Genomic DNA, 25650 nt, shown 5'->3' with positions numbered 1-25650 from the left:
TGCTTGTCCACCAGAATGCACAGTAATGGTAAATGTCATGCTCTGTACATATCTTTGTCACAGTTCTTTAAGCAAATTTTACTGATTGTGTTGAGATTAAAAAAAAGAAGCTGATACATCATTATTGGGTTTTTATTAACTTCCTCAAAAATTCAGGCTGTAAAATGTGGTCTGTGAACTTTACAGTGATGTGTTTAAACATGTTCATACAGTCAGTACTATTGAACCTTCTGTTTATGGTGATCACTGCACTATAACTAGAACCCTGTGTAATGGTTGTTCCCTTTTTGTTTTACAGGTTTTCACAGCTCAAATCCAGAAGATGGACAGTGTGATGCTTCCCTCTTTGAACTTTTCCATAGTTGTTGACCTACATTTGGATGTTATGTCATAATAAACTTGTGTTTTTCTATCTTATTTGCAGGTTGTTCTTCTTGGCTTCGAGTTAAAACATTTCATAGATTGCGCTCCACCTGTTAGTGAAGTGATGGCAATTTCACTTCTTTTTTTCATTCTGGACCTAGATGCATCCAAACTTGATCCTATCTTCTGAGAAAACTCTGTAAGTTATAAACAACTATGACAGTGCCACTGAGCTTGAAAACATGAGTGAGTTGTTATCATTGGATCAAATAAAACAACTTTGCATGATTATAAGAGATAATGGTTACCAATATTATTCAGGGACTTTCACAAGCTTGTTGATTTTACTTCGCTCAAATTGCATTTATGTTCACCTTTACTTTACCACCTTTGCTTGACCATGCTTAATCCACCCTGCCGTGGAAATTGTACATTGCTGGTGAGGATTGAGCAATAACTGAGTTACAACAAACTGTTATTTTTAATAAAAGAGAAAAACTGCAAGTACTGCAACAGAAAATAAGATGGTCCAGAGACCTGCTGCCTAGGGTAGCTTTGGGCGTCTGGCCCAGAGCAAAGGGATTCATAATCATTTACACAGTCCAGGTTTCTATGTTCTTTACAGCTGAACTGGTAGCAATCATATGGGCTTTGTGGTGGGTAGAAGAAAATTGGGTGGAGAACGCCATCATTTGTTCTGACTCACTATCTGGCTTGATGGCAATAGGGGGAGAAAGAGGAGGGGCTAGGTTAGATTTAGTTGGGGAGATCTTAACAAGGGTTTATAGATTAGAGAGGCGGGGGTTTAGTGTGGGTTTCTTGTGGGTTCCAGCACATGTGGGGGTTGAGGGGAATGAGGCTCCTGATGAAGCTGCGAGGGCAAGTTTAGGTAGGGAAAATATGGAGGTGGAGGTACCATTTGACAGACTGGAGTGCCGTAGCATCATTAAGGAAAAACTGACACAACAATGGCAACACGAGTGGAGTAAAGACACCAGCGGGAGAAAGTTCTATTACATAAAACCATTAGTCAAACCTGTGAAATCAATTATCTTGCCTCAGATGGATCAGATTAAGTTGGCCCGATTAAGTCTGGGTCATTGTGGATTGGCAAGTGGGCTGTTCCTGGTGGGAAAGCACAGGGACGGCAAGTGCCAAGTCTGTGGAGTACAGGAGTCTGTCAAGCATGTCATCATGTTCTGTCCGAGATATGCTGAGGAAAGGAGATTGTTATTCATTGGCCTAAACGTTCTGGGAGTTGATCTATTATCTGTAAAAACTCTGATGGGTGATGGTCCTAATCAAACAGAAAGAGCATTGAAACTATTTCACTTCCTAAAAGCCACGGGCCTATATTGGAAAATATAGGTCAGGGGGAGCTTTAATGAAGACTGTCTTTATCACCAGTGGGAGGCAGCAATGCACTAACAGTGCCTAGTCTGCCAGAAAGGAACAGAAGAAGAAGAAGAAGCAGAAGGTTTCTATGTTTTGGGGAACAGAGATCCTCTCCCGGTCTTGAAGGAACATTCATAGCAATAATAGTAGTAATAGAAGTACATACATAAATGATGAGATTTTCTTCCATTTCACACACATACAGTAATAACATCATGCATTTATGGACTAGGGGCAACTTGAACTCATTTAAACTTTTCTAAATTCTGCGGGTGGAAATTCCCATTGAATCTTGTCTTTCAAATGACTTCAAAAAAGCCACCACTCGAACTTCTGCTGTGTGAAATAACCCCAGTGTATAGTGTAGAAACATAAAGCTGTAGGAAATTTAACCCACTGGTTTCCACCAAACAACCACTGATACAGCCACTCACTGCACAACAATTAAGAAAGCACGTGTGTGATAATTAGGTATGGTGTGTTTTAATTACGTTTGAAATGCGTTTTGAAAGACTCTTGATCTTAGATAAAATCTGATCACATTACACAGTGGCCGAGGTAGAGTCACATGTGTTGTTGAGTAGTCAGCTGACGATGAGACATCATAAAGGGAACGCCAAGCCCGCCCCCCCCCCTCACACCCTTCACTGCAGTGCTCATCTTTCTCCAGTCTCCTTCGCACACCACCGAGAAACAAACAGACAGCCGGCAAACAACGAAGTCATGCTTCTCCTTACTCTGTTTTTCGTGTCTTCAGGTAATCAACACGCAAAGGAAGAATTTGGTGTGTTTTGTATGTTTTTGGCGATGCGATCCAGACAGTTTAGTTTTCAAAGGCTGTGGTTGTGTAACTAAGTGCGTTTGAACCTGAAGCGGAAGCGTTTTCAAACAATTTAGCGTTAGCTTTGGTAAACATGATCAAATCGACTTTGGTGGCCGCTGGCATATGCTTGAAAATGTGTTATATACAGCAATCATGTGTTTCACTCTTTTATTAAATACATTGACTACACGTTTGCTAAATCTTTAATGGCTTCATGTTACGTGAATCTTGACCGTTTACCTTTGAGATTGAAAGTCGACTGTTGGCCCGCACAGGTCGTACAGCTTGGCTAACATTAGCCTGCCTGCTAACGCTGGTTAAATACGGTGCAACATTAGCCTACAATTAGAACGTTTAATAGCCTTACGTCAGTATTTGTTCTTGTAGTGTAGGAACGTCACTATAAAGATAACTACTTGAGCAGTTAAATAAGTAACATGTTATACGTAGCACGGTGATTTATGTCGGTATATGTTTGTGTTTTCTCCTTAAACCTGGCTGATCCGCCCTAACTACCTGCTCTGACCAGCAATGTACGTTAACGTTACTGTATAACGTTAGCTGCTTTGTTGACCCCTGGTTTAGTTTTACGAGGAAGCTTAGATTGGTTTCTCTAAACCAGCGACTCTCATTTCAGTTTTTTCTCAAATGTCAGTAGCTTTCGATTTTTGTTCCTCTTGATCTGATGCATGTTTTTGTTGTCTGGTGGTTCCCCATCTAGCCTAACGTTAGCTAGCTTATCGACATGTTCAGACACTACTAACGTTATGCCAGTGGAATCAACAGACGTTATTACCGCAATGAAATGGATTAACTAACAGACAGCTAGGGTATTTATTCAGTTACAGTGTTTGCTTAGCCTTGAGGCATTTGAAATATTCAACTGAAATGAATGTCTGTTTATTTTTTTGCTTATCGGGGCCCAAGCAGTGGTTTCTAGCAGTCTACTTGCAATATTGGTTTCTTCAAGTGATGTATTTGTCCTTATCTTCGGTCTGACTTGTGGTTAAGAAATAATTTTGTTATCTCGCTGTGCTTGCTGCAGACATTCCTCAAAGGTCCATGTCATCAGCTTAGGCCTCAATATTGTTCGACAAGTTTTAAGGATCCTTTCTACCAAACTCTGGTCGTCGGCTTAAACTGATGTAACGTTATAGCCTGCAACACTGAAACCGATCCAGAGGTCACTTGCTGTTGTTGAACAATGTAATCTGAATCCTATTTAAAGCCACTGTCGTGATGATTATTCATTCACAATTATGATGAGTTTTCTGTTTTTCCAGAATCAGTTGCAGCATGTCAAATATAGGCAGACTTCTCGTAAAACTTGTAGTATTTGTCTGAACCGGCTGGCTTGTTTGTTTCTTTTAAAATATGTATTGCCATGTAGCTGTAAACTGTTTCTGTAAACTGTCTCATTGGTACAGTGTGTCTGCTTGAGAACAGCTTGTTGTTTTTGTCTGACTGCTCATGTGACTGAAGTGGAAGGTGGGAGTGCTCTGCCTGCACTGTGACTCTTGGTATTATATAGTATAATATATGTTCAGCTTAACAGCATTTTAGTCAGAATTCTGATAACTTTTTTCAGAGAAGTAGAGATTATCTGCTTCTTTGTCTTTTTCACACAGGTTTTAAGAAAACAGGAACCGACACTGCAAAATATTTGGTGCTTTCCCACATCACTTTTTCTACTTCAGTAAACTGTAAACTATAACCCCTCTTTTTGCGTTTACCCAAATGATAATATTTTCATTATATGTATAACCACGAATACACACACCTGCAACTGTGGTGCATATGTAAATAATGAAGTTCCCCATTGTGGATCCTCATGGTCGGTTGGTTTCTGACTGGGACTGATGGGCTGTTTGAGTTAATCGTTCCAGATTTAGAAGCATATGCTAATGCTACTTAGCAACTAGAGCTAATAGGCTTGATCTTTTTCCTTGATAGCCATTATAAAACAGTTGCTGTATTTACCCATAATGCTCTGTGGCTGAACTAGTTTTAGCTTCACACAGCAAGCCCAATGATTTGTTTCGGCTCCCTCAACAACAGGACTTGCATTTACTCGTCACTCATTGAATCCATTCTCACCTTCAACATCTCATCCTGGTACAACCTTCTCACAGTCAAACATAAAACCAAACTCTCCCGCATAATAAACCACTGCAGCAAGATAATCAGCTCACCACAAACCCCCTTATTTGAGCTGCACAACCGTTCTGTGATCAGGAAGGCCACCCTGATCACAGGAGACCGTCTCACCCTCTCCATCACTCACATTACTGCCATCAGGCAGACGTTATAAAGTTCCACTTGCCAGGAAAAACATTTACAAGAAATCTTTCATACCGTCTGCAATAACCACTCTGAACAAAAAAAAAAGGATTGTACATCTGCTGTTGTAATGTAGGTTTTAATTGTGCGTTTGAAGTATGTGTGCTCTTAAAGGAGCCTTGTCGAACGAGAATTTGTCACCTTTTTTGGGACAGACAATAACGCTATCTATCTATTTGGTTTGTTTGGAGAGGCTGAGGTGTAGGGATGGACCAAATGGACACAGCCAGATGATTCAATCTGCCTTTAACTGAACTAACTCTTTATTATAATGTCAAAATGAACCTTTCCTAAACTGGAAAGACACAACTGCCGTTCGCAAAACTACTTGAACCAAACTATGCTGAGTCAGTTTCATTACATGGCAAAGGATATGGCTGATTGTCTGATTTATAGTTGAATATACAGAGCAGTGTCATAGTTGAAAGTGTATATATTTCATAAGTCAACTACCTCCTTTTTAATGTTTTAAGGAAGACTGTCGGACTTGAATTTCCCCGTCTGTCGTCGCCCGACAAATGATCAAAAGACTGATAAAACTAGACTTACCAGAAATGTATTCTGAGAAAATGTTGCTTGCTCGGAGCCTATTTATCATCTAAAATGTAGCTGACTTGTTAGAATGTCTGTTCTCCATAGGAGGGTTAACCCTGCCTCCTAAAGGAAGAAACTGAATATTTAATATTTAATCGGGACATTTCTACTTGTGCCCTGTTTTAAGCTATAACGTAACCAGGAATAGTTTTTTTTTTTTTTTCTTTGCTTTCTGATTTCTGTAATAAAGGCATATGACATTTAAGACTTTGTCTACTTTGCAGCTGTTGCGACCCCTCTGCTTGGCACCGAGCAGTGTGCTCGTGGCCCCCCCTACTGGTGTCAGAATGTAAAGACTGCTTCTCTGTGTGGCGCTCTGACCCACTGCCAGCAGAATGTGTGGAACAAGCCCCAGATGGTGAGATGTTGTTTGTGGGGGGTTTTTTTTTTGTTTGTTTGTTTTCCCCCTATTAAAATGCCATTCATAGTCTTTCTTGTTCTGGAAACTGTATTGAAATGTATTCCTAACCAAAGGCACATGCTCCACTTTCTCATAGTTTCATGCATTTATTTGTGTTATAGATATTCTTTACACATTTGAAATCTGTGGGGAAATAAATTTGTCCTTGACACCCAATTGTCTGCTTTCAGAAAACTGTGCCATGTGATTTATGTAAAGAGGTGTTGATGGTGGTGGAGCAGATACTGAAGGACAATGCCACTGAGGTAAGATTAAAAAAATCTGTTGAGATAAGCAATCAAGTTGCCTGCAACCACACCAGGACTTAACCACTTTTAGAGAAGACTGATATCAGTTATTTCTGTCATTGCAGTCTGAGGTTCTTGGGTACCTGGAAAAGGCCTGCCAGCTCATCCCTGACCAAGGTTTGACTGCAGAGTGCAAGGAGATGGTGGATAGTTACTACCCCATCCTCATGGGAATCATTACTGGAGAACTGGTGAGCACTGTCAACCTGTTTGTCCTGTTTTCAGTTTAAATATAGATCAAAAACCTGTGGTGGAAAGTCCAGTGTTGTAATCGTTTAGGCACACCGCATTTTAGCATTTTTACAAGGTTTTCATTTAAAAATGCTTTCAAATGAGCTGAAAACAAGTTTCACCAAAGCTTATTGGAGTTTGGTTTGTCTGTCAGTTTATCATTTGGCTTTATCTAAGACTCTTAAGTAAATGGTCCATCTGCCCCTCTGCATCAAAAAAAGGGAAAACAAGTGGCTGTGAGCAAAGTGCAGCGAGCTGAAAAAGGGCTATTGATGGGGAAGTGAGTCAAAGTCTAAATGGGAACAGAGTAGTCATTGTGTAATACTGAACCCCATGACTAGGAGCATTTGGTGTAGGTTTCTTTGTTTCGACTCTCACCTGCTACGGCAACTATGGGAACAAAAAGACCATAACACATACTTTCTAAACAAGGGATCTAATTATATGACCATAAAAATGTACCAGTTATTGAAGTAACTGAAAGTTGTGCCTTTTTTATTTTTTAAAGGAGGATCCCAGTGTGGTGTGTGGGGCCATGGGTCTGTGTCAGACTCAGCAGGCAGCCCTTGCTAAGGCACACGAGCAGCTCATGTCCAATGAAATCCCTCAGATTGACCTATCCCAGCGAGTGGCTCCCTTCCTTATCAATGTGCCAGAGCTCCTCTACCCTCAGGAGAACCCCAAACAGGAGTCCCCCAAACAAGAGACTTCAGAGCAGGTACACTGTCTAACTCTCCTCTGCAGCCCCATGAACCGCAATATGTCCTCCAAATGTTGTTAATGTTCACTTTGCCCTGAATCTTGACTTTCCTGTTACAGAGTGACACCGTGTGCCAAGACTGCATCAAGTTCCTGACTGATGCTCAAGCGGAGGCCAAGGCCAACACGTCGTTTGTTGACGCTCTCATTGAGAATATTGAGAACCAGTGTGACCTGCTGGGGCCAGGCCTGTCTGCAATGGTGCGAACCCCACATGAGTGGAGTTGATTTAAATACATATTTTTCTTAATCAAATGTTGTTTGTCTCCCAAAAATGCTGTATATAAACAGTTTTCCCTCATTGCAGTGCAAGCAGTATGTCGGCCAGTATGGTACCCTTGTTGTTGAGCAGCTCATGTCCATGGTGAGTCTAACCCTACCACTTCAGGTGCCTCACTGCTTTTAAAGAAAGTTTAGGACAGCCCTTTTAGCATTTGCATATTTAAGCCACATTAACACCAGTCATCATTATACTATAACTAATTATAAGTTTAATGAACTTGTCATCAAAACTAATGGTTCTGTGATCATTTGTATGTTCTGGTTGTTCTAAGCCCATATCCAGTCTTATAGCACCTGGCCTGCTGACTTCAATTTATTCACGTCTTTAAATCGCTTTGTCTATCTAAATTTCTGTTGTGTTTTTTTCCGCCTGTGTTCCTTTTCTCCCCTCCATTCATGTTGTCTTGCTCTTGTGGTTTGTTGTTTTTGTTTTTTTTCCTGCTCTGGGTTCTGTTCTGCTGCTCCTCAGGAACAGGTAGGTCATTCTGTGTTCAGCCTGTAGCCTCTTAACCTTTATTTTAGCTCTCGCTTCTTGTGCTGTGCACACCTAGCGCTACTCACCGGACGCTGTAGAGAATGGTGCGAATGATGATCTAATTATGAATGAGCCTTTTATTTATTTATTTTTTACACTTAACCTGAGCACTGTACTTGTTTGGCTGAAGACGTGACACATTTCCCTGCTGGAACACTACAGCAAAGGGCCACAGAGTTTCTCTCCTGTTTCTTGACATGAAAGGAGCACACAGAGCTGTCATTTTTAAAGTATGCTTGGATCTTGTGACTTAGTTTGGCTGTTCTTTCTTTAACAATGAGGCTGGACTTGTTGAATGAGTCAAAGCTATAGAAGTAAAAAATGTTGTCTGTATAGAAACGTGCATATTGCATGGGTGGCAATGGTGTGGAATGGTATGCACATTAGTCACATGGTTTAAGCTAACGGCATGCAGTGTAGCGGCTTGTTGTTGTAGTAGACCTTTTTGACTGTGTATCCTAAAGTAATTGTCTTTCTGTCCTCAGCAACCCAAGGACATCTGTGTCCACGCTGGCTTCTGTACTGAGATGAAGAAATCTGTTCCCATGCTGAACCTGCAGCCTGCCAAGACTGTACCTGCTGCCAAGACTGTACCTGCTGCCAAGCTTTTCCCTGCCACCAAGATCGAGTCTGCTAAGGTAAGATCATCATATTGACAAAATTAATCAGTTTGACAGCACAGTACTGTACATGCATGTGAGACCTTGCCTCTTTGTGTTCCAGCCCATGGTGCGTGTCCGTGATTCCCCAACGTGTACCATCTGTGAGTTTGTGATGAAACAGCTGGAGTCTATGTTGGAGGATCACACAACAGAGGTGGGATGTGTACTACTAGATGGAGCCAATATGGCCATGAAGAGAAACTCTACAAAACTGCTGGCAGCTTACGGTTGGTGCAGTTAGACTCTGTTTTCAAGCTGATCCATCTGTCTTTGTCTCAGGAGGAGGTGATCCAAGCTGTGGAGAAGGTGTGCACACTTCTGCCCTCCACTCTGAGTGGCCAGTGTAAGGACCTGATTGAGACCTACGGCGAGGCCATCATTCAGCTGCTGGTGCAACAGGCAGACCCCAAGACTGTCTGCACAGTGTTGGCCCTCTGCAATGGTGCCAGCCGTGCATATGTCCGTAAGTTCTCAGTCTTCAAAGCACGCTGAATGCAATTGTCTTGTTTCGGACAGCGGAGATCGATTTCGAGGTGTTGCGCAAATGTCATATTAGAGGTGTTAATTTTGATTCTTTTTGATACTGACACTGGTACAAGAACAAGATTAGACAGGAAATGATTGTTTGCTGTAAAACTATGTAGAGATGTTTGATTCAAACTGCAGAAAGCTCTGCTTTCTATGTTTACTATGTAAAAAATATAAACTATTGTCTCATTTGAGACACTTTAATGCCCAAATCTTGCAACATCATTGCAGCTTTTAACTGTAATCAGGGTTGTGTCTTAGTGTTTTCAACATATAAACATTCCACTTTTCTTTTTCTCTTTTGTCCGGTGCTGTAAAATGTCAGCTGTTTATTTTCAGTGTCAAGTTGGCCTCATACAATGCAGGCTACGTTGTGTGATCTCTAAAATAATTGCTTCCGTTAGGTGTGTGATCTTATTCTATTTGACTCTGTGAAGCCAAAGGTGTATTTCCACATGTAGGTAATTTCTGTTCCAATTCTTTCCAGCTGCACTCGACCAGACTCAATTTAAGGCTGGTAGCTACTGCAAGGTCTGCAAGATGGTTGTTGGATACATCGATGGCATTCTGGAGAAGAATGCTACAGAGGTGCAGATTGAGGAGGCTGTGAGGAAAGTGTGCAGCTTCCTGCCTGACTCTTACCAGACCGAGGTGAGTGGTTGCATCTTCTTACCGTGTGTAACTTTTACCTTATGTCTGTGTGTGACAGCCTTGCATTAACTGCGGTGTGTCTGCCAACAGTGTGACCAGCTGATTGAACAGTACGAGCCAGTGCTTGTCCAGCTGCTGCTCCAGATGCTCGACCCAGACTTTGTGTGCATGGTAAGATGGATTAATTCACATACAGTGGGTATGGAAAGTATTCAGACCCCTTTAAATTTTTCACTCTTTGTTTCATTGCAGCCATTTTCCAAAAATCAAAAAAGTTCATTTTATTTCTCAGTAATGTACACTCAGCACCCCATCTTGACAGAAAAAAACAGAAATGTAGAAATTTTTGCAAATTTATTAAAAAAGAAAAACTGAAATATCACATGGTCATAAGTATTCAGACCCTTTGCCGTGACACTCATATTTAACTCAGGTGCTGTCTATTTCTTCTGATCATCCTTGAGATGGTTCTACACCTTCATTTGAGTCCAGCTGTGTTTGATTATACTGATTGGACTTGATTAGGAAAGCCACACACCTGTCTATATAAGACCTTACAGCTCACAGTGCATGTCAGAGCAAATGAGAATCATGAGGTCAAAGGAACTGCCTGAACAGCTCAGACACAGAATTGTGGCAAGGCATAGATCTGGCCAAGGTTACAAAAAAAATTCTGCTGCACTTAAGGTTCCTAAGAGCACAGTGGCCTCCATAATCCTCAAATGGAAGACGTTTGGGACGACCAGAACCCTTCCTAGAGCTGGCCGTCCGGCCAAACTGAGCTATCGGGGGAGAAGAGCCTTGGTGAGAGAGGTAAAGAAGAACCCAAAGGTCACTGTGGCTGAGCTCCAGAGATGCAGTCGGGAGATGGGAGAAAGTTGTAGTAAGTCAACCATCACTGCAGCAATCCACCAGTCGGGGCTTTATGGCAGAGTGGCCCGACGGAAGCCTCTCCTCAGTGCAAGACACATGAAAGCCCGCATGGAGTTTGCTAAAAAACACCTGAAGGACTCCAAGATGGTGATAAATAAGATCCTCTGGTCTGATGAGACCAAGATGGAACTTTTTGGCCTTAATTCTAAGCGGTATGTGTGAGAAAACCAGGCACTGCTCATCACCTGTCCAATACAGTCTCAACAGTGAAGCACGGTGGTGGCAGCATCATGCTGTGGGGGTGTTTTTCAGCTGCAGGGACAGGACGACTGGTTGCAATCGAGGGAAAGATGAATGCGGCCAAGTACAGGGATATCCTGGACGAAAACCTTTTCCAGAGTGCTCTGGACCTCAGACTGGGCCGAAGGTTTACCTTCCAACAAGACAATGACCCTAAGCACACCGCTAAAATAAGGAGTGGCTTCACAACAACTCCGTGGCTGTTCTTGAATGGCCCAGCCAGAGCCCTGACTTAAACCCAATTGAGCATCTCTGGAGAGACCTGAAAATGGCTGTCCACCAACGTTTACCATCCAACCTGACAGAACTGGAGAGGATCTGCAAGGAGGAATGGCAGAGGATACCCAAATCCAGATGTGAAAAACTTGTTGCATCTTTCCCAAAACGACTCATGGCTGTATTAGATCAAAAGGGTGCTTCTACTAAATACTGAGCAAAGGGTCTGAATACTTATGACCATGTGATATTTCAGTTTTTCTTTTTTAATAAATTTGCTAAAATTTCTACATTTCTGTTTTTTTCTGTCAAGATGGGGTGCTGAGTGTACATTACTGAGAAATAAAATGAACTTTTTTGATTTTTGGAAAATGGCTGCAATGAAACAAAGAGTGAAAAATTTAAAGGGGTCTGAATACTTTCCGTACCCACTGTATCTTCAGTTAGGAAGTTGTGACTGGTATTTACTCACTTAACTGTAAAATTCCTGACTTTACCGTCAACTCAATAAATTTTTGTGTTCATATATTGTTGGTAATGAACTGTAAATGGGATATTTAGCTTGCACTAGAGACCTGCTGCCCAGTTTAGTATCTGAGATGTGTTTGTGTGTGTGTAACAGAAAATGGGTGCCTGCCCTGAAGCTCTGCGCAGGCTGCTGGGAACAGAGCAGTGCAGCTGGGGACCTGCATTCTGGTGCAAGAACATGGAGACAGCAACTCGGTGCAATGTGAGTAGTTAATTCAGGTTTCGACCCAAATGTGTCCCCAAATGTAATTAAACTGTTTTTTTTGGATCACAAATGATTGTTTAAAACCAATAGTGCTGTCTGACCACTTGTTTCTGTCTTTTTAGGCTGTGGCTCACTGCAAACGCCATGTGTGGGTATAGAAGAGGAAGACCAGCACAAACTGACCTGTAGGGAATTAAAAGAAATACTGTAGTGCTGCTTCCCACTGTTCAATTTTGTCCTGTTTTTTTCTTTTTTTTAATGGACTTAAAATGAGTGGAAATTTTTGTTTAAATTAATTTGAATGATTTTGGGAGGGGGGGTGCATACTTGTATAGTGGCCTGCAGCTCAGCCTTTCAGTGCTTCACTGTCGGGCTTTAAGGTTTTGCATCATTTGGGCTATGCTTGCAGTGTAGTATATGTTGGAACACAAATTCAAGTTTAACTTGTTGTATAATGTGGACACAGCATCGGATGTTCTGATGAGTCTGATTCCTTCCCCCTGGAAGAACCGATTGCAAGCAGGAGGGACAGCGGTGTGTGTAAAGAATGACTGGCATTACTTTTAGCAGTTGTCTAATCCTTAAAACAAATTTATATTTTGTAGAAAGAAAATGTTTGTGTTCTTGTTCCAAGGAGCTGATATATAGAGGTAATTATTTTGCAAGTGTACCTCCTACGCAACTTCCTTGTTTGCACTCGTTTGTGAATCACTGCGTTCCTAACGTACAGAAAGCATCTCAAATTCGATGTGGTCTACTTCAAACCGTGAGCGATCTGTTGGTTGATCTTTGCATTTTTAACAATTAAAGTGATCCCAATCCACTTCTGTTTTATTTCCTTTGATGTAAATTGAATTTAGCTCAGTATGATAAAGCTGTACAATTTTGGACAACATCAGCAGCCTCTATACTTCAAATAATTTGCAGACAAAGGCTTAAAGATTGAAGTTTTTTTTTTCTTTTTTACATTAGATATTTACATGGTAACAGTGGAAAAGTTCTGTCGAGTACAACTGACTGACAAAGTTGTTACTGGAAATGCTACTTTTTATAACGTCGATAGTTGACTTCACTTACAAAGTTATCAGATGGCAGACACACAACTACATGTTCATCAACAACAGTTAGCCAAGTTTTTCCAGCTGTATCCGTCAGTAAGATGTAGTACTGCTTTGCCATCTGCAAAAGCTGAATAACATCCCCCTGCATAACAACTTACTATATTCCACACATCCATTGAACTAGCAACCCAAGTCATGGCAGACACATGGTCATCTCTCATCTCCATGCCGGTGACTCTCAAATGACTATTTCTAGAGGAAGCTTAAGACGGCAAAATTCCCATGCCATGTTCTTTTCAGCTTTTACATAGGAGCAGTAGAAAGCATCCTGACTGAAAACATCAGTAACTGGCATGGGATGTGCAAGGCCCAGGACCAGAGGACTCTCCAGCCTGTGATTAATCAGAATCCGTTTTATTGCCAGGTTTGTGTACGCATACGAGGAATTTGACTCAGGATTGTACATTGCTCACGCCCAAAACCGCTCAGAAGATCAGTGGTACCCATCTCTCCGGGTCGAGGTGCCTACTCAGAGCCCAAAGGATACTAAAGGACAGCACCCACCCAGCCACAGGCTTTTCACCCTGCTGCCTTCCGGGAAGAGATACAAAAGTGTGGTCTAGTGCCTAGAAAGTATATGGCTATTACTCCCCACAGATTTTGCTTTTCTGAGTAGGACAGTGATATTTTGAAATGTACCTATTAACTAACAGGCAAATTTTAAACCCAGGTTCATTTCCCACTGCGACACATCCACCCATTGTGTCCCTGAGCATGACACTTCAGCCCTAGTTGCTCCAAATGCCTCTGACATATATACAGCAATTGTAAGTCGCTTTGGATAAAAGCCTCAGCTAAATGAGTTAATGTAACATACCTTATCTACACAGATTTGTGAACAATATTTGAGAGAAGTAGGCCTTTTGTGTACATAGAGAAAGTCTTAGATATTTGAGTTCAGCTCATGATGAATGGGGGCAAAAATGAAAGTGTTGTGTTTATAATTTTGTTCAGTGTATTTCAAGGACCAATTTGATGTGCATTGGTGGCATCATCACCTTCTGGGGGGCCACCAGCCTCAAAGCTGTGCTGCTCCATAATGGTAACAAGTACCCGTCTCTTCCCCTGGCTCACACTGTGCACCTCAAAGAGCAATTCAACAGCATCAAGACTTTGCTGGATGCCTTGAAGTATGATGAGTACAGCTGGGAGGTCATAGGCTTAAAAATGGTGAATCCTGATGGGTCTCTAAGGCGGACCGATGCACACTACCACAGGTGGGACTGGCCACAGCGGACTGAGTTGTGTGTGGGGAGGAACAGCATCATGTGGGAGCCACTGGTGGACCCCCGGAAGGTGCTGATGCCACCACTACACATCAAATTGGGCCTTATGAAACAATTTGTCAGAGCTCTAGATAAGGAGTCGGCAGCCTTTAAGTACCTTCCGCCCGTTTTGTCATTGATAAGATGTAAATTTCTAAATGTCACTGTCCTGGTCACAGTAGCAAAATTTGTGGGGATAAAATAGGAGCTATTTTTATACTTTAGAGTCATACAGTAAGCAAATAGGATATGACTAACTGCCAGAGAAAAGCAAGGTAAGCAGATTCAAGTTGTGAGTAAACACTAAAATAAGGTGGATAATGATGTAGAATTAAAATGGTGAAATAAGAAATATTATACAAGAAATAGAAATACACTGCTTCTACCCCCACCGCCTAACTCCTACCCCTTCCTCGTCATTCAGTGTGCAACACTGCACAATCCTTAACTCAAACAAAAACAACTGTGTAGGAGCAATAAAACTAGGAGAGTCTCAGCTAACAGGTTGAGGCTGCCGAAGACAATTGTAAAACGTTATACCATGGTAAGACTGAGCAGCATAGCAACAACTGAACTGAATTGGACATTATGGCTTTGATGGCTCCTAGTGTGATCAATAAAATAATCTTATTTTTGTACCATTTCTCCACTTTGACAAGACGTATTGAACCTGCCTCCTAAAAAGTAGGTTTATCATTAGATTGTCATAATGCTGTCTTCGAGGCCAGGTCAACCTTCAAACAGAAGTTGCACATTTAAAATGCACAAACAAATTCACTAGAACAGGTATGCTTATTACAATTTAAACCCACTATGTAGGATTTGAACATGTGTAACTTTGGCACCATCTGGTGGTATTGTGGAGAATGCCACTGTGGCAGATAATGCACACTGCTAACTCTCTCTCTCTGTAATCTATAGTATTCGGATGAAAGTAAATTTTACAGGACAAGGGAAGACGTTATCATCATCTACATTTGTAAAATGAAATACATGTTTGATAGGTATCTTAATGGGAGCCAGAATATACACTGCTAAAGAACAATAAGGGAATACCTATTCATCACAGTATAACATCTTGTCAAACTTCAGGGATATCAGTCTGTCCAGTTAGGAAGCACAAGTGATTCTGAATCACTGTCACCTGTTGTGGTGAAATGAAAGTGTCAACAGGTGCGCTGTAGAGGCAACAGCAAGACAACCCCCAAAAAGGGAATGGTTGTGCAGTTGTGTAGGTGGTTGACACAGACAATCCTTATCCTTCCTGAGTGATTGTTCTATAGTTTTGTATTTTGCTAGTGTCCTTGTCACTGTGGCAGTAACTGCAGCCCATTCAGGTTGCCCAGGGTTAGTCCAGCTCCTCCAGGATGGCACATCCATAACATGTGTCTGTTGTGAAGCCATAGTCTGGAGAGGTCTCTGAGCTGTAGCTGGTAGAGATCAATCCAGCTGCCTGGATCCTGTGATGCTGCAGTGCAAGGAGTCACATTTAATCCTGGGAATTATCATTCCCATTCAGGGCATATTGACAGGTGTTTTCCAAATGTATCCCTTTATAGATACACATGTAAGATAAAGCTGTTAATGTTCAACACAAAACAGTGAACATGACAAACTGCTACCTCTGTATGGACAGAAAGACACACAATTAAATAATGACTCATCATCATGATGAATCAGATGGTGTGGAATGTAGCATGGACACACTTTTCATGCTGTGCCATCACTGCAAAGATTGACACTTTAGTTCCAGTTGGAACAACACAGCGAAGGACCACATAGAGATTCTCTCCTGCTTTTTGACATGAACTGAGCACACAGTACCATCATAGTTAAAGTATGCTTGGATCTTGTGACTTAGTTTGGCTGTTCTTTCTTTAACAATGTGGCTGATCTTGTTGATTGAGTCCAAGGTGTAGAAGGAAACATTTTTTGTTAGTATGGGTGTGTGTATTTACTTTTTCTTTTTGTATCAGAAACATGTGCATATTGCATGGGTGGCAATGCTGTGGAACGGTATGCACATTACAATCTCATGCAATGGGGCAGGTTGTAAACCATTTGACTGTGTATCCTAAAGTAATGTTGTCTGTTTCTGTTTTCTGTGACCCAAGGACATCTGTGTCCGCGCTGGCTTCTGTACTGAGATGAAGAAGTCTGTTCCCATGCTGAACCTGCAGGCTTTTAAGAGTGTTAGTGTACCTGCTGTCAAGACTGTACCTGCCACCAACAGGGAGCCTGCCACTGACAAGTCAAGGTAAGTCATTGTGGGCACCCAGTTGTGTGTCATCCGTACATGTTATTGATACATGATACAAAATCTATTTGATAGCACAGTACTGTACATGCACGTGAGACCTTGCCTCTTTGTGTTCCAGCCCATGGTGCGTGTCCGTGATTCCCCAACGTGTACCATCTGTGAGTTTGTGATGAAACAGTTGGAGTCTATGTTGGAGTCTATGTTGGAGGATCACACAACAGAGGTGGGATGTGTACTACTAGATGGAGCCAATATGGCCATGAAGAGAAACTTACGGTTGGTGCAGTTAGACTCTGTTTTCAAGCTGATCCATCTGTCTTTGTCTCAGGAGGAGGTGATCCAAGCTGTGGAGAAGGTGTGCACACTTCTGCCCTCCACTCTGAGTGGCCAGTGTAAGGACCTGATTGAGACCTACGGCGAGGCCATCATTCAGCTGCTGGTGCAACAGGCAGACCCCAAGACTGTCTGCACAGTGTTGGCCCTCTGCAATGGTGCCAGCCGTGCATATGTCCGTAAGTTCTCAGTCTTCAAAGCACGCTGAATGCAATTGTCTTGTTTCGGACAGCGGAGATCGATTTCGAGGAGTTGCGCAAATGTCATATTAGAGGTGTTAATTTTGATTCTTTTTGATACTGACACTGGTACAAGAACAAGATTAGACAGGAAATGATTGTTTGCTGTAAAACTATGTAGAGATGTTTGATTCAAACTGCAGAAAGCTCTGCTTTCTATGTTTACTATGTAAAAAATATAAACTATTGTCTCATTTGAGACACTTTAACGCCCAAATCTTGCAACATCATTGCAGCTTTTAACTGTAATCAGGGTTGTGTCTTAGTGTTTTCAACATATAAACATTCCACTTTTCTTTTTCTCTTTTGTCCGGTGCTGTAAAATGTCAGCTGTTTATTTTCAGTGTCAAGTTGGCCTCATACAATGCAGGCTACAGTGTGTGATCTCTAAAATAATTGCTTCCGTTAGGTGTGTGATCTTATTCTATTTGACTCTGTGAAGCCAAAGGTGTATTTCCACATGTAGGTAATTTCTGTTCCAATTCTTTCCAGCTGCACTCGACCAGACTCAATTTAAGGCTGGTAGCTACTGCAAGGTCTGCAAGATGGTTGTTGGATACATCGATGGCATTCTGGAGAAGAATGCTACAGAGGTGCAGATTGAGGAGGCTGTGAGGAAAGTGTGCAGCTTCCTGCCTGACTCTTACCAGACCGAGGTGAGTGGTTGAATCTTCTTACCGTGTGTAACTTTTACCTTATGTCTGTGTGTGACAGCCTTGCATTAACTGCGGTGTGTCTGCCAACAGTGTGACCAGCTGATTGAACAGTACGAGCCAGTGCTTGTCCAGCTGCTGCTCCAGATGCTCGACCCAGACTTTGTGTGCATGGTAAGATGGATTAATTCACTTTTATCTTCACTGTTAGGAAGTTGTGACTGGTATTTACTCACACAATAAATTTTTGTATTCATATATTGTTGGTAATGAACAGTAAATGGGATATTTAGCTTGCACTAGAGACCTGCTGCCCAGTTTAGTATCTGAAATGTGTTTGTGTGTGTGTAACAGAAAATGGGTGCCTGCCCTGAAGCTCTGCGCAGGCTGCTGGGAACAGAGCAGTGCAGCTGGGGACCTGCATTCTGGTGCAAGAACATGGAGACAGCAACTCGGTGCAATGTGAGTGGTTAATTTTTCAACCCAAACGTGTCCCCAATGTAATTCTGTGCATATAGGTATAGTGGCCTGCATCTCAGCCTGTCACTGCTTCACTGTCGCTTCAGTTTTGCATTATCTGGGCTACACTTGCCTTATATAGCTTGGACTGTGGTGTATGTTATAACACAAACTAAAGTTTAACTTGTTGTATAATGTTGACACAGCATCAGATGGGTGTTGTTCTGATGGGTCTATAAGTGATTCCTTCCTCCTGAGGAACTGATTGCAAACAGAAGAGACGACTCGGTGTGTTAAGAAAGACTGGCATTGCCTTATTATATCGAAGGAGGATTGGCTTAATACTGCATAGATTTACAACGTGATCATTGTTCTGTTATTGGATGAACTGACGAATACGTCCATTAGTATACTGGTGACCAACTGTTTTGTTTTGTTCAGTTCTACTATATGTTGTATGTTTATAATGCCAAAAGAAAACGTTAAAACAAGAATAACTGGCATTACTTACACTATTAGCATTTTAGTTTGATCCTTAAAACAAAAAATTAATTTTTCTAGACAGAAAATGTTTGTGTTCTTGTTTCAAGGAGCTGATGATAATTATTTTGAGTATACCTCTCACTCAACTTCCTTGTTTGCACTCATTTGTAAATCACTGCCTTTCTAACGTACATAAAGCATCTTAAAATTCGATTGGCTGCTTCAAACCGTAGTCGGTTGATCTTTGCATTTTTAACAAATAAACCACTTTTGTTTTGTGTGTTTTTCCCTTTGCTGCAAATTGAATTAGCTCAGTAATATCAAGCTACTACAAGCTCCTTGTTCATTACAGGGTGGTCATTTCTGCAATTTTGGGCAACCTCAGCAGTCTATTGTCTGTTATTTAAGGAACTTGATACTAAGCTTAACTTTTACTTGCATGACAAAATAGTTGTTGCCTGCATTTGTTACTTCTGACCAGCTTACAATAAATCTCTAGATTCATTTAACCAAGGAGGCATTATATTCCACTGCAGGAGAATTAAAAGCTGCCTCAGATAAGTAATGTACAATTTTCTATCAATTATAATTGACTGCAGCACGTGCACATTTGAAAATAATGACAGAGATCAAAGTTGTCACTGAAGATGTTCAATTTATAAAGTTGATCAAGTTCATTTACAAAGTTATCAGATGGCAGACACAAAACTACATGTTCATCGACAACAATTAGCCAGGTTTTTCCAGCTGAATCCCTCAGTAAGATGCGGTACTACTTTGCCATCTGCATATATTAAAGCTGAAAAACATCACCCTGCATAACAACTTACTATATACCACACATTTTCACCCATTGAACTGGAGACCCAAGTCATGGCAGACACATCCCTAAGGCTCACATCATGAACCATCAGTGTAAACATGACACTTATTAATGTGAGGTATGAAGGAGTTAAGGCCTTGTGGTGAAAAGTGGGAATGAAAAGCTTATCAGTACTTTTACCACATGGCAGACAACTGGCTTTACTGGTGCATTTTGCATCACAGTGCTTTGAGGTTCTGGTATTCATCAGCAGGGGTGCACTGACTCCTGTCCAGCTAGACTATGACCCGACTAGGTTATTGCTTAACAGCCTGGTCAGATGCAGTGCACGATAAGCACAGAGAAAGCAGACCCAACAGCCAGTCCCAGAGTGAGGAAGAAGGACATGACTACTCCTGTGGCCTCTGCCAGTTCCCGAGGTACCACCTTAGGGCCATATATCATTGGCAGAGTCCCTAGATAGCCGTTAGAGAGGCCCAGCAGGCAGGTAAAGACCACAGGGTACACATCATGGGTGAAAAGCACAGTGTGGAGGTGGTCCCTCGGCTGGTAGTTACAGAGCATGAGAAGTGGCACCATGACAGAGCGACACAGCACCAGTGTAGGCAGGACTCGGCTGGTGGGACCAGGAACCTGCAGCCAGGCTGTGGCCTGCCTGCCACAAAAGTCTGCTACATTGTACAGGAGGAAACTGGTGAGTGGCGCAAAGTAAGTGGTTGTCCAGGGGCTGCCGCTGTCTTTGTGGACAGACTGGATCCCTGAGGAAACTGCAGGGAACACCATGATGGAGATGCAGAAGACGTAGAAGACGCTCAGGCCGAGCACCCACGTCTTTCTGAGGATAGGCTGCAGCGGTGGCACTAAGACTCTGCTCCCTGTGCCTGCTGCTCCCTCCTCACTCCTCACTCCTGGATTGGTGCATGTTGCTGCCAGCATGTAGTGTCTAGAGAGAAGAGAAGCAGAAAGCAGCATGTTGGTAATTTAGTACATATACAATCTCTCTTTATGAAGTATATCTGTCAAGTCTGAATTGAATTGGACATTATGGCTTTGATGGCTCGTAGTGTGATCAATAAAATAATCTTATTTTTGTACCATTTCTCCACTTTGAAAAGACATATTGAACCTGCCTCCTAAAAAGTAGGTTTATCATTAGATTGTCATAATGCTGTCTTCGGGGCCAGGTCAACCTTCAAACAGAAGTTGCACATTTAAAATGCACAAACAAATTCACTAGAACAGGTATGCTTATTACAATTTAAACCCACTATGTAGGATTTGAACATGTGTAACTTTGGCACCATCTGGTGGTATTGTGGAGAATGCCACTGTGGCAGATAATGCACACTGCTAACTCTCTCTCTCTGTAATCTATAGTATCCACATTCAGTTGAAAGTAAATTTTACAGGACTTATCTGTATGGGAACCAGAATTTATTTGGCTGCTACTGACCTTGAATATTCCAGCTTAGGCAGCAGCAAATATGCAATGATGCAGAGCAGGATGAAGATGTCCGCTGTTAGGAAATAGGCCACAGCGCTGTCTGTCACATCTTTAGCAAATGCCAAGTCTGCTATTGATGCTACTGCACTCAGGGTGCCTCCCATGGCCTGGCCTGAGACAACAAAAGCACTTCAGCTAATGTTTTGTGCAGTAAGTAACCTCTACATATGAAATATCACTATAAATACATACTTTTTTTGCTTAGCAAGGATAGTAGAGTGCTGACAAGAAATGAGGGACGGGACGATATGCAACAAAGATTCCCCAGACCCGACATGGGAATGTTACAATTAATTGGTCAGCGTCCTAAACTCCTAGCTCACCATGACACCCCATAACTTTTTCCATTTTCTAAATCTGCTTATACCTGTTCTACACTGGACAAGACGCATAATAACCAGTTATGTTAAAACGTTTAATAATAATCCCATTAATTAATTAAAACACTTACATGTCACTATAATAGTCTTGCATTATACAAATATAGAAGCCATTGCAATCAACTTTTCTTTAAGGAACAAGGGATCTAAAGTATTTTTAGCAATATCAGTGTTCAGTCATTAATATGCAAATATATGTAACAAGGTGCTCCAAAATGCAATCCAGAAATGGGCCATCTGTTCTATAGAGCAAAGCTGTCATGTAAGTTCAACATTTCTGTAGCGTATGCTATCGTGTATACTCGTCATGTTTACCAGAGTGTGCACACACACAGACAGACAGATGCCATCATGCCAATGTTATGTCCCACACAGCATTACTGTGGGGGCACGACTTTGTCACAATAACAAGTTATTTTGTCGATAAACTCTTAATAAAGCTGCTAAATTGTGCATACTATATGGATTTCAAGACATCAGAAAGGGTATTTGTACAATGGTACTGTATCAATGCTACAAAGACAATAGTGTAAACAAGAGACTGTGCCTGATATAAGGGCCTGAGAAACCCTCATGGGGAAATGTCCACTGATCCCGAACACACTGCCAGAGAAGAGGTTTGAGGCTCCACTGACGACAGCAACGCTGGCCAGCGTGCCGATGAAGAACCCCATCCTGCTGTCAGACGTGTCCACTTTCACCAGCACTGTGGTCACCACAAACACCAACAGGATGACAAAAAGAGACGACAGAATCCGCACATTTGGTGACAACCTATAAAACACAGCACACACACACACACACACACACACACACACAGTTTTTCAAAGATCAAAGAAGTCCACAGAAAATGAAGCAGATGTTTTGTGCTGTTGGAACAATATGCGTACAATACTGACTGTCGACACAAATGTGAGACACTAAGCTATTAATTATCCACACAAATAATAAATGAAATGTACTCTGCTGCAGAGATGCTGTTCAAAATGACAAAACATCCCCTTTGCTGCATGTTATCTCAGACCAGCACAGACTGATCAAAGTCCAAAGAGAATATAAAAAGACAAAGCATTTAAGGTCACAGGGTTAATTACATTACTGTAATGTACAAAGGCCCTAGATAGCACAAATGTGGCATTGTAACATCCAAACATCTAAAAGACAAAAGTTCACAGAACATGTAAAACTGTACTTCAATGCTTTACACCACATATAGTGGTGAACAGCAAAAGAGACTCAACAAAGACAAATGAGAAAAATGTGTGTGTGTGCGCGCGTGTGTGTGTTGGGTGTATGGGGAATCAACCTGTTAACTAGGACGTAGTTGAGTATCAGACACAGCACAGAGGGTATGGTGGAGGCAATGGCCAGATAACTTTCAAAGTAGTCCTGCAGATAGTTACAGAAAAAACAAAACACTTAGCTTGAATATAAGAACACACACACACTCGTGCACTGCATTTACTGTCTCACACAAAATAAGAGGAAGTGAAAGCAGAGGGCAGCGATATAAAAATGAAACAATTTCTTTCCTTTCCTTTGCTGTGGTGTCTAATTCAAATCAAGCATTCATTTCAGAATAGCAGAGATCTTTAGATCTCATCCAGACCGTTTCATAGGTTATGTTTGTCGTGTCTAAAACAACAGCCTCGCATTAAGTGTACTGTTCTTACAAAAAACAGAACTATTCTGACTAAACTTCTTTGGTGATCATCATCAATCATAACATACTGCACGCCACCATGAATCTGATCATCTCTCACTCACACTGAGGTCTGACCGTTGCTCCTCATTGCTGGTTAGATGACTGTTGTTACTCAGTTTGTAGAGCCAGTATTCTTTGGCTGTTATGAAGAAGTTCCAGGGCAGCAGGGAGCCGATGCCCATCAGAAAGAAGATGATGTACACCAGATTATAAGAGTCCTCTGGACTGTAGCGCACAGCCAGAGGCACAGAGGAATGTTTGGGCAGCAGTGATGCAGATGGACTCTGGTCCTCGCTGTCCTCATCTTCAGATATATGGTGGTTTCCAAGAGCAGTCGGAACATAGGAGGAGTTGAGACTGGGATGCACATGCTCTGCACCGTCCATTTTCACATACAGAACACAGGATCCTCACAAAGCAAAGACACCAGAGAAAAGGGAAGGCAGTAAAAAACACTAAGACCAGAAGTGTTAAACAGAGAGCTGTGAAGGAGAAGAAGAAAAAAAACTTAGTTTTAAAAAAAAAGTTTAAAAAATATCCCTGTGAAATAATTATGTTGTTTCAAAATGTTATGTTTGGAAAATGCTTACTTTTAATTTTGCTTGTCCAGAAAGGAAAAGCAAGACTGTGTCTGTTGTGAAGCCATATTCTGGAGAGGTCTCTGAGCTGTAGCTGGTAGAGATCACTCCAACTGTTTGGATCCTGTGATGCTGCAGTGCAAGGAGTCACATTTAACCCTGGGATAATCATTCCCATTCAGGGCATATTGACAGGTGTTTTCCAAATGTATCCCTTGATAGATACACATGTCAGATAAAGCTGTTAATGTTCAACACAAAACAGTGAACACCACAAACTGCTACCTCTGTAGGGACAGAAAGATAGACAATTAAATAATGTTTAATCATCATGATGATTTAGATGAAGTGGAATGTGGCATGGACACACTGTTATTTTCTCTCTGTGCCACAATTGCAATATTAATGGGGGAACTGGGATCAGTACTATTTGGCAGCAATGTGTGGACGTGAACTCACTGCTCTCCCACAGCTGGAGTCAGTCTTTGACTTGGGTAAGTGCAATGACGGCTTTGGCGGATTTTTTTTTTTTGGCGCTCGATCATATAAAGCAACTCCGCATTTACCACACCTATTTCCCTAAGGCATGTGATTGTTTGACTCATTATACTCAGTTTCGGTAATCACAACAGATTCATCTCACATCTGCACGCGCTCAACATCACATGTCAAAAAACAGACACTGGCACTAGTTGAATGCACAATCAGGGGTTATATCTATTTAAGGAGGTTAAAGGAAGACTGACGTGATTGTACAAAGCTGACCTTGCATCTGAAAGTATCATGTGTGCCACTATTGAGGAACAAGTATTCACATGATGCTACCAAGAAAGAAGATTAGCGTTACACGCACTGGAACTGCACAGCACACCGAGTAACTTAGTATGCATGCATGTAAGTTAAAGTTAGTCACTGCGGACAGTTTCACCGAAGGTTTTTCACTATTCACTGCAAAATGATTCTGCTCATTCTGCCGTGGTCCTCGTTCTTTGGCTCATCACGCGAATAGACAAGCCAAGTTTGATTTGTTTAGTGTGGACACACTGGTGTGAAACAGTCAAACACACGTAAACTAACATTAGCTTAGTGGGTATCCCAGCCTTTTAAAAAGTAACGTTATCCACCAACGTAGCTAACCTACTCGACCCGTGCCTAATGGTCGCTCATTAAATAAAATATAAACATACCTCACTGTTGGAGACTCCTTGTCCGTTACTTCTGTCTACAGAAGTGTTAAACAGCGACACATTAATCCATTTCACAGCAAACTTTATTTCTGGTCAGCTGACAAACAACATTCATTAGCTTTTGATCCACCAGCAGCAACAAGAACATGACTTCCGGTGTGAGCTCTTCAGAATAAAAGCACGTCCCTACGGTCCCTATGGTCCCTTCCCTTACGTTTATAAAAAAAAAAAAACTTGATAGTAACTTGACTGTTTTTTATAATATAATGTAACAATAATACATTATTTCACAGCTTAGTAAATGCCTCTAAACGGGGCGGAGTGTGTGTTTGTGTGTCCTCTAAGTTTACATCCTCTAAGTTAGGGGAGAGCGGGGTATGTTGTCACTCTTTTCACACTGTCTAATATTTAGGGAGCACCGTACGTCACAATGGTAAAAATGTCATACCAAATGAAAGAATGAAGTCTTGGGCAGAAGTTTTGTATTCATTACATCTTCCTATCTTATCTCATTATGGAGCTGTAGACTGTTGAATAGAGAGTGTGCACTTGTGACAATTTGCCCCATCAGCAGGTAAGTTGTCACACTGCATTATGTAAATTGTCACACTGGATTATCAACATTAACAGTTAGAACACTTAAGTGTGAATATTGATTTCAATTTCA

The 25650-nt window shown here is 41.6% G+C and overlaps 3 protein-coding genes and 1 long non-coding RNA gene across 9 annotated transcripts; 3 read left to right on the top strand and 1 right to left on the bottom strand.

The window, feature by feature from the left end:
* The first annotated feature begins 6 nt into the window (after positions 1-6).
* LOC119917111 lies at positions 7-660 on the top strand. Its single transcript, XR_005447221.1, has 2 exons — positions 7-331; positions 425-660. It is a non-coding gene; the product is annotated as an uncharacterized LOC119917111 (long non-coding RNA).
* A 1696-nt stretch (positions 661-2356) lies between these two features.
* Positions 2357-12816, top strand: LOC119917091 (prosaposin-like). Of its 2 annotated transcripts, XM_038737201.1 has the most exons (15): positions 2357-2515; positions 5740-5873; positions 6107-6181; positions 6289-6414; positions 6963-7172; positions 7274-7414; positions 7521-7577; positions 7965-7970; positions 8516-8668; positions 8754-8846; positions 8972-9155; positions 9708-9871; positions 9962-10042; positions 11883-11990; positions 12116-12816. In XM_038737201.1, exons 1-15 carry the CDS (start codon positions 2482-2484, stop codon positions 12149-12151), a joined length of 1602 nt encoding a protein of 533 aa, XP_038593129.1. In that variant the 5' UTR covers positions 2357-2481; the 3' UTR covers positions 12152-12816. The 2 variants fall into 2 exon arrangements, with proteins under 2 accessions (XP_038593129.1, XP_038593131.1); XM_038737203.1 differs by lacking the exon at positions 7965-7970 and having other exon boundaries at positions 2358-2515.
* Positions 12817-14089: 1273 nt separating this feature from the next.
* LOC119917699 (prosaposin-like) lies at positions 14090-18371 on the top strand. Its single transcript, XM_038738112.1, has 7 exons — positions 14090-14410; positions 16494-16571; positions 16758-16862; positions 16968-17151; positions 17704-17867; positions 17958-18038; positions 18219-18371. Exons 1-7 carry the CDS (start codon positions 14090-14092, stop codon positions 18336-18338), a joined length of 1053 nt encoding a protein of 350 aa, XP_038594040.1. The 3' UTR covers positions 18339-18371.
* A 1070-nt stretch (positions 18372-19441) lies between these two features.
* On the bottom strand, positions 19442-25135 carry slc29a3 (solute carrier family 29 member 3). 5 transcript variants are annotated; one of them, XM_038737210.1, is made up of 7 exons: positions 24984-25135; positions 23809-23928; positions 23281-23700; positions 22820-22902; positions 22061-22287; positions 21083-21245; positions 19442-20572 (listed from the first exon to the last, which is right to left on the bottom strand). In XM_038737210.1, exons 3-7 carry the CDS (start codon positions 23602-23604, stop codon positions 19945-19947), a joined length of 1425 nt encoding a protein of 474 aa, XP_038593138.1. In that variant the 5' UTR covers positions 23605-23700; positions 23809-23928; positions 24984-25135; the 3' UTR covers positions 19442-19944. The 5 variants fall into 5 exon arrangements, with proteins under 5 accessions (XP_038593138.1, XP_038593140.1, XP_038593137.1 ...); XM_038737212.1 differs by having other exon boundaries at positions 23281-23627; XM_038737209.1 differs by having other exon boundaries at positions 23281-23627; positions 23809-24010; positions 24984-25108.
* Positions 25136-25650: the final 515 nt, after the last annotated feature.

Source organism: Micropterus salmoides, unplaced genomic scaffold (genome assembly GCF_014851395.1).
Source record: "Micropterus salmoides isolate LMB-PRFRI ecotype aquatic unplaced genomic scaffold, ASM1485139v1 Ms_hic_scaffold_22, whole genome shotgun sequence".
Classification (NCBI taxonomy): Eukaryota; Metazoa; Chordata; class Actinopteri; order Centrarchiformes; family Centrarchidae; genus Micropterus; species Micropterus salmoides.
This window is presented reverse-complemented; position numbering and strand designations above follow the sequence as displayed.

Coding starts and splice junctions, on each gene's coding strand:
- slc29a3 (XM_038737209.1), bottom strand. CDS start 23,974: ATGGGAATGATTATCCCAGGGTTAAATGTGACTCCTTGCACTGCAGCA. Junction 22,288..22,819: donor AACTACGTCCTAGTTAACAG/GTTGATTCCCCA, acceptor TGTGTTTTATAG/GTTGTCACCAAATGTGCGGA. Junction 20,573..21,082: donor CCTAAGCTGGAATATTCAAG/GTCAGTAGCAGC, acceptor TCTTCTCTCTAG/ACACTACATGCTGGCAGCAA.
- LOC119917699 (XM_038738112.1), top strand. CDS start 14,090: ATGTGCATTGGTGGCATCATCACCTTCTGGGGGGCCACCAGCCTCAAA. Junction 17,152..17,703: donor TGCCAGCCGTGCATATGTCC/GTAAGTTCTCAG, acceptor AATTCTTTCCAG/CTGCACTCGACCAGACTCAA. Junction 17,868..17,957: donor CTGACTCTTACCAGACCGAG/GTGAGTGGTTGA, acceptor GTCTGCCAACAG/TGTGACCAGCTGATTGAACA.
- LOC119917091 (XM_038737201.1), top strand. CDS start 2,482: ATGCTTCTCCTTACTCTGTTTTTCGTGTCTTCAG. Junction 2,516..5,739: donor TCTGTTTTTCGTGTCTTCAG/GTAATCAACACG, acceptor TCTACTTTGCAG/CTGTTGCGACCCCTCTGCTT. Junction 6,182..6,288: donor TGAAGGACAATGCCACTGAG/GTAAGATTAAAA, acceptor CTGTCATTGCAG/TCTGAGGTTCTTGGGTACCT.